The sequence below is a fragment of the Narcine bancroftii genome, chromosome 1, assembly GCF_036971445.1.
Source record: "Narcine bancroftii isolate sNarBan1 chromosome 1, sNarBan1.hap1, whole genome shotgun sequence".
Taxonomy (NCBI): Eukaryota; Metazoa; Chordata; class Chondrichthyes; order Torpediniformes; family Narcinidae; genus Narcine; species Narcine bancroftii.
In genome coordinates, this window is record NC_091469.1 from 408828031 (window position 1) to 408840544 (window position 12514).

A 12514-nucleotide genomic window follows, 5' to 3' on the forward strand; every position below is an offset into this window, starting at 1 on the left:
GGCCTGAAACATTGATAATATCTTTACTGACTATAGATGCTGCAAGATCCGCTGAGTTCTTCCAGGATTTTTGTATTTTTACTACAATCACAGTGTCTGCAGACCTTCATGTTTCACACCAAGATCACATGCAAAGTATTAAAGTATTCTGTGCAAAACACTCTTTAAACTTCAACCTTAATCTACAATATGTTATTAAATTAAGGACTTTAGTTTTCACCACAAAATCTTTTCTCAGGCTAAACACATGATCTTTCTTTCTGGCATCTACCTGAAATAGTTTCAGACTGTCTGTAATCTTGGTATCATATTTGATGATCATCTATTTCAACATTTGTAATATCAACAGTCCCCTCAGTCTCAATTAACCTGCTGATGAATTTCAACTTGTGTCCTTGTCATATCATCTCTTGTTTACTCCAAAGAGCTTTTATCCTACCTCTTTAACTCTATACCATATACACTTGTGTAATAGTTGAGTTTTTTTGGACTAATTTTTCAGGTAAAATTGGGGGGTGTTGGTGGAGGTGGGGGGGTTTGACTTTTACACAGGTCATTCAGAAAACATGTGATTTTTGTGCCATAAAAGGCCGGTTCGACTATTACACAAGTTTAGGAATATTATCCATTTTCATCAGATTCAATGGAATAATCTCTGTTGTGTTCACTAATCTTCAATGGTTTTTTATAAAGCAGTATTACAATTTAATATTTCTTATGTAGTTTTTTAAAAATTTCAAAACCTTCCATAGTCTCATTTCTCCCCATCCTATAACCACAAGACTCAACAAGCTCGGAGATATCTGTTCTCCAATTCTGCTCCCTCGTGCACCTTGAAATAGCTCTACCATTTGGTAACAATGGCTCTTGAAATACCCTCTTTAAACTGCCCACTTATATTATCTCACTTAATATGCACCCAAAATCTACTACGAACCTAACAATTCTGTGACTCAGTGACAAATTTTTGTAAGGTGCTCATTAAAGATTTCATTCGACACAAGTTGCTGCACAGACTCGCTTCTTTTGTTTGGGAACATATATATAAATTTACATGTACAATAAAGTAATTGTGAATGAGTGAAATATGCAATGTACAAATAAGCTAAACAACATTTACTGATCATGAGCAAAACAGTTTCATTCATTTTTAAAATATGACTAATTGTACACTAACTTGACATATTTATTCAAGTCAAATTCATACAAAAATACCTGCAGTTAATAAGCAGCAAATCAAAATTGCATCAGGCAGAAGGAGAAACAAACCAAATGGTCATAAAAGCACACACAACTGTCAAATTGAAGGGCTATGGTAAAGTTGTAATTATACCCATAGAATTAGAATGTGTCAAAGCGTTACCATTATCGCCATCTGGGTAAAGAAAAATCTTGGATTATAAGAAATGCAGAAAGATTAAGCACAATTTTAAATTCAACAATAGAATGTAATAAAATCAATTACTACTACAAATGTAAACAATATTTCAATCTTGAAAAAAAGTGAGAAACTAGAAATCTGAATACAAACATTTTGACAACATCCAGAGTCACAGGAGGTAGAAATCAAGTTAAGAATGTGAAGTGAATTCCAAAGAATGGTCAAAATATTTAAATGTGCACAAGACATGAAATAATTTTTTAAACATTAACATATCTTCAGGGGTAAAATTTCATGCAATACATGCAGATGTTAATTTTGAATAACTTCAGGTGGTTTCAGTACTTAAGTGAAAGTTATTTCAAAGATAATGCAGCATGGCTAGACAGTCAGTAACCACACACATTTCTGTCTAAGTTAAATTCTTTGGTTGCTTAATTTCAATAGTAATGACTCTCAGTTACTTTATTCATGCATCTTTATAACAAAAATATCCCATTATTTTTCATCTGCATTACTGATTTACCACAGCAGACTTCACTAGAAATCTGCACTTTGGCTATCACCATTTGATTTCTGTAGATAAATATATTAGTTGTATTTTCCTTTTACAAAAAGTATAATAATGATTACATTATGCATACAGTAGATATAGGAAGCTGGAAACAGGAAAGGATCATGAGAAGTATATGATAGCCTGGAAGGAGCTTAAGAAAGTACTTAATGGACTCAGCCGTCTTTCAGCATTCTTAAGAGGTAAAGATATATTACCGACATTTTGGGCCTGAGTCTTTCTTTAAGGAATAATTTTGCTGGACGCTGAAAGACCAGCTGAGTTCCTCCAGCATTTTTGTGTGTTTTAACTACAATCACAACATCTGCAGACATTCGTATTTCACTAAGAAAGGACTGAGAAGAGTATGAAGGGGGGCCTTGAGAAGGCCTTAGCATGTAGGATTAAGGAGAACCCCAAGGCACACGTGAAGAACAGGAAGAAAATGAAGGTGGGGCTGCTAAAGAAGGCAACGTGTGCCTGAGGCAGAGGTGGTTGGGGAAGTCCTAAATAAATACTTTACTTGAGTATTCACAAGAGAAAAGGACCTGATCAGGGTGAGGTCAGAATAGAATAGTCCTTGCATGCTGGACGATGTTGAGATTAAGGAAGAGGAAGTGTTGGATCTTCTTAAAAACATTAACATTGATGTTCGAGCCAGACACGATATACCCCAGGTTGCTGTGGGAAGTGAGGGAAGAGATAGCCAGGGTAGTGGCTATGTTCTTTGATTCCTCTTTGGCCACAGGGGAGATGCCAGAGAATTGAAGAATGGCAAATGTAGTCCGCTTGTTTAAAAAAGGTAATAGGGAGAATCCTGGGAATTGTAGACCTTATGTCAGGCAGTGGAAATTATTGGAGAGGATTCTTAAGGATAGGATCTATGAGCACTTGGAGAAATACTGTCTACTCAAAGACTGTATGGCTTTGTGAAGGGAAGGTTGTGCCTCACGAGCCCATTTGAGATTTTTGAGGAGGTAACAAAAGAAATTGATGAGGGCAGGGTGGTAGATGTGATCTATATGGATTTTAGTAAGACATTTGATAAGGTCCCCCATGAGAGACTCTTTCAGGAAGTCATGAGGCATAGGATTCATGGAACTTTAGCTGTGTGGATTTAAAAAAAACTGGCTTGCATTTAGAAAGCAGAGAGTAGTTGTGGAAGAAAAGTATTCTGACTGGATGTCTATGACTAGTGAAATTTTGCAAGGATCTGTTCTGAGACCCCTGCTCTTTGTGATTTTTATAAATGACCTGGATGAAGAGGCAGAAGGATGGATCAGTAAGTTTACAGATGATACAAAGGTTGGAGGAGTTGTGGATGGTGCTGAAGGTTGTTGTAAGCTAAGAAAAGATATAGACAGGATGCAGAGTTTGGCTGAAAAGTGGCAGATGGCATTCAATCTGGATAAGTGTGAGGTGATGCATTTTGGAAGGATGAATCAGAAGACTGAGTGCAGGGTTAATGGTCGGTTACTTAGACGTGTGGATGTACAGAGGGACCTTGGGGTCCAAATTCATACATTGCCAAGTATGTTGATAGGATAGTTAGGAAAGCATATGGGATGTTCAACTTCATTAATGGGGGACTGAGTTCAAGAGTCAAAAGGCCATGTTACAACCCCACAAATCTCTGGTGAGACTACACTTAGAATATTGTGTTCAGTTCTAGTCACCTCATTATAGAAAGGATGTGGAAACTATGGAGAGGGTGTAGAGGAGATTTACTAGGATGCTGCCTGTATTGGAAAATAAGTCTTATAAGGCAATGTTAGCAGAGCTGGGACTTTTCTCTTTGGTTCATAGAAGGATGAGAGGAGACTTGGAGGTCGATGAGATTGTGAGAGACATAGATAGGGTGGCAAGCCAGCACCTTATTCCTAGGGCAGGAGTAGCAAACACCAGAGAACATATGTACGAAGTGAAGGGAATGAAGTTGAGGGGAGAGATCAGGGATAAGTTTTTTTTTCCCCCTTACACAGAGCATTGTGGGTGCTTGGAATGCCTTGCCAGGCTGAAACAATAGGGGCATTTAAGAGACTCTAAGACAGGCTCATGGATGGAAATTAAATCGAGGATTATGGGGTAGGGAGGATTTAGTACGTTTTTAAAGGAATATATGGGCCAGCACAACATCGAGGGCCAAAGGGTCTGTACTGAGCTATAGTGTTCTATGATAACAAAAGAGAAAAAAATACAAGCTATCAATCTGAATGCTTGCTGTGACATGCCAGTTTAGGAGCAAAAAAAAAAACAACACATTTTATAGGAAAGAATTCTGTACTAAGGTATTAAGCTTTTCAATGATTCTATTTAAAGATACAATTTCAAGATTCTGAAGACAGTATAAACTAAGACATTTTATAAAAGTAAATATTTAGCTGGAGAAAGCTACATTAGTTGTTATACATTTTCCACCCCGAAGACTGCAACACAGTTCTATGCAAATGGTTAGTTTTTTTTAGTTTTGGAATGCAAACATTTTTGTTTTAATGATATCAGTAGAAGCTGCTTTTTTTGTATTCTTATTCAAGCAAAATCAACGTTAATGAGTATTACTCAGCCACACAATATCCCTTGTGCCTATTTTGTGTGGTAATTAGCTTCACTTCGGCAGCCAGTGGGTTTAAATGAATTTCTATGGAATAAGTTAAGTTTTCAATGCATTTTGGTACATGCTCTATATAGTGATATCCAGAATTGAGAAACATGCACAGTTGACCCATTACTCATAAATATTTTGTAATACATTTAGTTTCAATTTGGATTTGAATGTAAAAATATGTAGTTAATGCCTAATCCCAAGATACCTTCAGATGCTGGTATAGAGCTCTCAGCTAGAACTAGACTCTGCTAGAGGAATGTATTCCATCCTCCATCTTTTTCCTCAAAGATTTTTGTCTCTTGATTTCTTTGCCATCTGTCTTAGGATCTGAAGCTGGTTCTTGTACTCCCTGATAATGCTGAGAATCATTTTCTGTTTGTATTTTGCTTCTCTCCCCATTATCATGTTTATCTTCTGACAGATTTGTCACATTAGAGTCTGATAAAGCAAGATTGTGAGATTCGACTGAGTCAGAATGGTTGGTTGATAAATCTAGAATTAAAGATGACAAGATGTATAATGCATGAAACACAAAAGGAAAACAAAGACAACAGAAAAAAAGCAGAAAAATATATATCGCTAATTTTCGATTAATGAACATTTTTTTCCAAAATAAAGAGATAAATTATATATTTAAAGCTAGCATACAATGGAATGGCGAAATGACACTCAACTTCTCCATTTCCTCAGATTGGAAACTACCATTTCTATCAGTCTTGAGAATTTACAAAATTCTGATGTGTAACATTATACTTCTACCGCAAACAAAAAAAAAATTGCACATTTAGAAAATGTAGTCATCCCAAAGCTTACTGGACTAACCAAGTCTCTTCCTCATGCATCCAAAAGGTTGAAAATATTTTTTTAAATGTATTTCAAGTAATATCTTTTGTTAAAGTACAACTTTTAAAAAATATTTATTTATTTGCATCATTACAGGGAAAAAAATGAATAAAACATTAATCTACAGTCAATGATATTTTTTCTATATTTTTTCTCCCCATCCCCCTCCCACCCAAAATAAAAAAACACCTACCACCTATACAATAATATTAGCATATACAATCATAGTTATTAAAAATTACTAATCAAGAGGAGTGGATAAGATAGAAGAGGTGGACAGAAAATTATTCATAAAATCCATATATGGTTTCCAAATACTATAAAAATTTTCAACTCGATTCCTTAAACTATATGTAACTTTTTCCATAGGTATACAATTTAGCATTTAATTATACCATCTACTTAATAACATTTCTCTATCATCTTTCCATGGTATTGTTAAACATTTCTTTGCAGTTGCTATTGCAATATTTAAAATTTTTTCTTGGTATTTGTCCAATTTCAATTTTATATCATTTTCATAAATATCTCCAAGTAAAAATATTTTTGGATCCTTTGGTATCTTTATCTTTATAATTTGCCCTAATAATAAACTCAGTTCATTCCAAAACCTTTCTACTTTTTCACAAGACCACACTGAATGCAAAAAAGTCCCTATTTCTTTCGCACATTAAAAACTTATTGAATAATTAGGATCAAGTCCATTTAACTTATGTAGAGTGTAATACAATTGATGAAGAAAATTATATTGAACCATTTGACATCTAACATTTACTGTATTCGTAACACTTTCAAAACATAATTTTGACTAAATCTCCTCCTGAATTTGTATATTTAAATCTTTCTCCCATTGGATTTTTGATTTGTATAAATCTTTTTTCTTTACAGTCTCTTGTAATTTTATATCCATATTAGTAATAAATTTTTTAACAACAAATGTATCTGTTATTATATCTTCAAATGGACTTTGTTTAGGGAGTCTCAAATCTGCTCCCAGTCTCTTTTTCAAATACATTTTTAATTGATAATATGCAAATTTGTATTATTATGTATATTGTATTTATCTTTTAATTGATCAAAAGTTAAGAAAAAAGATCCTAAGAAACAATCTTTTATTCTCTGTAAACCTTTACTAAACCAATTATCAAATAAAAAAATCTTCAAAGTGAAAGGAAGAAGTTGATTTTGTTTTAACATTTTTGGTCATTGTTTTCATTCTGTTCTCAATATGATTTCTATTCCATATGTTTAAAATATGTTTCAATACGGAAAAATCTTTAGTTCCTTTAAACGACTTACTATTCCATTTATACAAAATTAACTCCAGAATAGTTTCACCAATTTTATTCATTTCTATTTGATTCCAAGCTGGTTTTGCATCCCGTAGATAACAGGAGGACAAAAACCTCAATTGAGTTGCTTTGAAATAATTCTTAAAACTTGGTAGTCTGATTAAATTTCTACATTAATTTTTCTAAGCCAATCCTTGACATCTTACCTTTCCAAAGAAATTCATGTATTATTTTATTCAAGTTTCAAAAAAAAATAAAAAAATAAATAAAAAAATTCTGGTATTTGAATGGACAATGATTGAAACAAATATTGTATTCGTGGAAAAATATTCATTTTAATACAATTCACTCATTCTATTAACATTATTGGTAAATCATTAAAAAAAAAGTAAAACTTCTTGATCCAACAAATTAGTAATTAAAGTCACAGCTGTTTCACCTCCTCTTGGTCTAATTAGCACAGTGTATATTACAGCATTAAAAGGAATCAGCCTGATAACTCATTTGCTCATGAACTTACCTTATAAGTACATATGAATAAAAGATATTCAATTAAATCTTTTGATGCAGTGAAATTTTGGAACATTAAAGCATTACAGTATCTTCAGTCAACGATATTGTGCTGAAATATGTAAACCTACTACACAATAATCCAATTTTTTTCCTACCACACCCGCAACTCTCTACATTTTCCTTACATCTGCGGCCTGTCTAAGATTCTTTTGAATGTCCCTATTGAACCAGCCACCACCACCACCACTCCAGGCAATGCATTCCATGCACCAACAGACATTCCGTTGTCTGTATGAAAAACACTTACCTCTGACATCTCTCCTAAACTTTTCTCCATTCACCTTTAAAAATGTCCTCTGTTATTTGCTTTTGTCACCTTGGGGAAAAGGTGCTAGCTATCCACTGTATTTAAACATACATAATCTTAATTATCTCTATTAAGTCATCTTTTAACCATGGTTGCTCCAAAGAGAAACACCCTAGCTCTGGCATCCTTGCAAATTAGAAACATAAAATTACCCCATTGACTGCAAAACATCATATAGGATTTACCAAACTTCTGCCAATTAATTTCATAATGTTGCTTTAATTATTATTTTTTTTATGCTACGGTTTGACAGCAGTTACATTTATGTGATGACAATACCTTTTGCAATGATAAGAGTACTAGTGATCCTCCTGACCACTAGAGGGTCAGATTCAAGATGGATGCCTCCACACTTTCCTGAGTGAGTTCTTTAGCTAATAAAGTATTGTTGTTTTAAAAGAATCCATTTCTTTAATACAATAAAAAGAAACATCACATGGTACCAGTAGTGGAAGAAACACCAGGAGTGTGCAGTGTGTACAAGTTGTTATCAGCAGAAATATGGAGAGTGTAGGCTATTCAAAGATTCATGCTGTATCTGCAAGCATTTGGACTCTATAGCAAACCAGATGCATGGATGAGTATAGTGCTATTTACCTTGGCCTGACCTCAAGCACTAAAGATTTTCAATATATTTGTTTTTGCCGAGACAGAAGATCAGGGTAAGTTTGACAATGTTATCAAGATGTTTGATGAACACTGTTCACCAAAGAAAAATGAAACGTTTGATAGGTAGGTGTTTCGCTCGTACATGCAGCTGCAGGGAGAGGTTTTTTTTAAAAATAATAAACGGACTTGGAATTAAAAGAACATGCAATTTTGGATCATTGCAAGATTCAATGATCGGTGATCAAATTGTGTTCGGGATTATTGATAAGTGAGAGAGAGGTACCTACGAGATACAGGGCTTACTTTAGCTGGAGCTGTGAAGATATCCCATGCCAGTGAAATAGCTCCAAAGCAAGAGATAAAGGTTGGTGACGGTGCAAATGCCAGTGAAAATGAAGGCCTAGCCATAGCCTAAACATGCACCAAAAAATTCCCTGCCTATGGAGAAGTCTGTAATAAGTACAATATATTTTTTTCCCCAAAGGGAAACAAAACAGAAGTGAAAGCGTGCACACTGCAGAAGAAACTGTCCTTAGTGATGCACTGTTCATTCGCATGGTAGTGCAGGAAGATTATAAGCCAACAGACACTGAACAGCCAAGAGTGAACAGAGTCAAACAGGATAAATGGACTGTGTCATTGCATATAAATGGAGCAAATATTCCTTTCAAGCTGGACACAGGGGCAAAAGTCAATTTGATCTGTGAGTCCAACATCTGGGAGTTGAAGATAAAGCCATGCATCAATGCATATTCTGTACAGCTCAAAGCCTAAAAAGGACAAAGCATCTTCATGAAAGGTACATATAAACTCATGATGAAAGTTAAAGATAAAGAGCACCACCGCAGGTTAACAGTAGTCCCAGATGGACATTATTCACTGCTTGGGGACAAAGCATGTGAAAATGAAAGCCTAGTCAAGAGGATGTACCACATTAATAGCACCAAGGCATGGAACAGTGTAGAGGAAATACTGGATCAATTTCCACGCATATTCAAGGTGTTTGGAGTCCTACCATTCATCTACAAGATACAGTTAAAAGAGGACGCACAGCCAGTATTGCATGCCCCGAGGCTGGTTCCAGCTCCACTAAAAGAAAAGCTCAAGCAGGAATTCAACCAAATGACATAACTATGGGTCATAAAGAAAGTAGAGAGTTCCACAGAATGGCTGAATTCAATGGTGTATGTCTAAAAGAAGATTGGTGACCTACACGTGTGCATGGACTCAAAAGACTCGAATGCCAATATAAAGAGAACATTATCAGATTCCAACCAGGGATGAAATTACAAGTGAGATGGCTGGTGCAAAGTTTTTCACTAAATTGGATGCATCCCAGGGTTTCTGGCACAAAACTGCATGAATATAGCACAAAATACTGTACATTTAATACACTCTTTGGCCAATACTCCTGTCTGAGGATGCCTTTTGGAATTTCCTCAGCTCAGTATTTCACAGGATAATAGAACACATCATGGAAGGCATAAATGGGGTATGTGTGCACATGAATGACATGATCCACACAAGAACCCAACAAGAGGTTCATCAAAGTGCTAAAAGCATCCAGAAGTATGGATTAAAGTTAAACAGAGAAAAATGTTAGTTTGGTGTGAAGGAAATCACCTTTCTGGGAGATAAACTATCAGAGGCAGGTGTGGAGCCAGACAAGAGCAAGGTGAAAGCAATTTTAGCGATGCCCAGACCTAGTGATAAAAAGGTGTATTGAGAGTGCTGGGAATGATCAATTTCATTGGTAAATTCAAAATAAACCAAAACAATGTACCTAAGAAAGTTGTAACAGGACAAATGAGAATTCAAGTGGACAGACAACCACAAGTAAGAATGGGGACGACCAATACTTTGATGCACCCAGAAGGATGAAAATATCTATGGACACTTGAAAAGATGGAATAGATGGGATATTACTTCAGGCTGTGGAAAAGATTGGAAGCCAGTGGCATACACATCAACACCAGCTTGTTAAAGCACTTAATTGTTGTGGACATGAGTGCTATTGGTTGATAGTAATTTAGGAAGGTTACCGCATTCTTCTTGAGCACTGGTATGATTGAGGCCTGTTTGAAACAGGTGGGTATCAGGCTCTATCAAACTGAGATTTTGAAGATATCCATGAATACATTGGCAAGTTGGTCAACATAGGTTTTCAATACTCAATGCATTGCTTGGATTCACTCTCCTGATGGCAGCCTGTACGTCATCCTCAGATACTGAAGGAGAAGATCGTCAGAAAACATGGGGTGTGCAGTGGTTCTTCCTTGTTCTACTGGTCAAATCGGGCATAGAATACAAGGAGTTGTTCCCCCAGTTTATGTGGGCCCTCAACCTGGCAGTACAAGAGGCCATGGGCAGACCTGTTAGTGTGGCAATGGTGTGTGGAATTGAAGTGGGTGATGTTCTCGCTGTTGTAGCAGATGGTGCTCAATAGAACAATTTCCCAGTATCTCCAATGTAGCTGCACTGGAGTGCTGGATGCTGTAAATAACCAGAAGTGTTGTTTCACTTGGAAGGACTATTTGATGGCACAGCATGTGATGTAGTGCAGCCATTCTCAACAGGACTGAAATCAAAGTTTTTAAAAAAAAATCTAGTGCAGAAGAACTAACTAAACTTGACTACTTCACAGGGAAGAGGGCCCAGAAACTTTGAGCAGAGTCCTAAGGTAGCCATAGCCAAAAAAAAAAAGTTGAGAATGGTTGGCTGGTATAGTGTTCAACTCTACTTTTTATGTATTTTAACTCCAGAACTACTTCATGTGCCTTTCATAACTCCCAAGCAACCATGCTGCAAACAGAACTCAACTGTTTGGGATGTCCACCATTTAATCCCATTTCTTCCTGTGCAAAAGTTCTGAATTCCTTGGTTAAACCCAACATAGAAGCATTTATTTTTCTTAAAGCATTTATTTTTGCAGAGGAGATTTATTGGGACTCCCTGGGAAAGAGCCTTTCAGCTTGGAGTGGATTAACTGGGCTCGAGTCCCATGGAATGGAGGCAGTTCAGGGACTGCCTGTTGGTGATGCTCAAAATTTAGATGCATAGATATGGTGCAGAGTATTACATGAGATGTCTATAGTGGGATAGCTTTAAGTGAAGGCTTTGGATATTTAGAGGGGATTTGAGGAAGAATTTTTCCTCCGAAGAAGCTGGTGGAAGCAGGTACTGCTACAAAATTCAAGACATTTAAATGAACACTTGAAATACCAAAGCATAGAAAGCTAATGGCTGAGTGCTAAAAGATGGAATAAGTATCATAAGGTACTTGACAGGTGGCAGAGACTCAATGGGCTGAAGGGCTTTGTGATTCTATGATTCCAGATCAATGAAATGGCACTGAAATTATCTTAAAGTTAAAAATTATATTCTATGTCACTGTGGCTGGTGCTGCACTTGGTTAATTAAGGAAATAAAGTATAAAATTAAAAGCTCATGTGTACAGACTCCAAGAGTAGTGGGAAATTGAAGGATTGGGAAAACTTTAAAGGCAACAAAAGACAACTAAATGAGAAATAAGGAAAGGGAAGAAGGATTATGAAAGTAAATTAGCAAAAATATAGCAAAAAAATTTATAAATATATAAAACAGAAGCAGGTGGCTAAAGTCAACATAGGTCCCTTGGAAGACGAGAGAGGGAAATTGATATTGAGTAATGAAGAACTGGCCGAGGCATTGAACAGATATTTTGTGTCAGTCTTTACGGTGGAAAATATGTCCAGCATGCCAAAGTGTGGCATTAGGGATACCAAGGGAGGTGAGGACCTCGATAAAATAATTGTTGCAAAAGAGATAGTAATGAGCAAACTAATGGGACTGAAAGCAGACAAATCCTCTGGTCCTGATGGGATGCATCAGGAGAAATGGTGGAAGTTATAGTCAATGCATTGGTAATCATTTACCAAAAATCTCTGGATTCTGGGCAGGTCCCAGCAGATTGAAAGACAGCAAATATCACACCACTTTTTAAAAAGAGAATTGACCAGTTGGCTCAATGTTGCAGTCAGGAAAATGCTTGAAGCTGTCATTAAGAATGAAATAGCTAGGCATTTAGAATGGAGGGGTTCCATCAGGCAGACACAGCATGGATTCAGAAAGGGCAGATCTTGTTTGATAAACTTGTTGGAGTTTTTTGAGGATATGGGTTCAGTAGATAAAGGATGTTGTAGATTTGGAATTCTAGAAGGGGGTTGATAAGATCCCGCACAAGAGACTTATTAATAAGATAAAGATGAATGGAGTCAGGGGAAGTATATTGGCATGGATTGAGGATTGGTTAACTTACAAGAATCAGAGAGTCAAGATAAATGGGTGTTTTTTCTGATTGGCAGGCATTGGT

General features: G+C 36.1%; 1 protein-coding gene across 7 annotated transcripts in view; it reads right to left on the reverse strand.

The window, feature by feature from the left end:
* The window catches only part of hycc1 (hyccin PI4KA lipid kinase complex subunit 1), a 152273-nt gene that overhangs the window by 6950 nt on the left and 132809 nt on the right, over positions 1-12514 (reverse strand). Inside the window, exon 11 of one of the 7 annotated variants that reach the window (XM_069913884.1) lies at positions 4745-4977. The exons of 5 other annotated variants lie outside the window; for them this stretch is intronic. In XM_069913884.1, the coding sequence (XP_069769985.1) occupies positions 4778-4977 (200 nt within the window). In that variant the 3' untranslated portion in view covers positions 4745-4777. Of the gene's footprint in view, positions 1-4744; positions 5032-12514 lie in introns of those variants that run through there. One more of the 7 variants, XM_069913883.1, reaches the window with a different exon arrangement.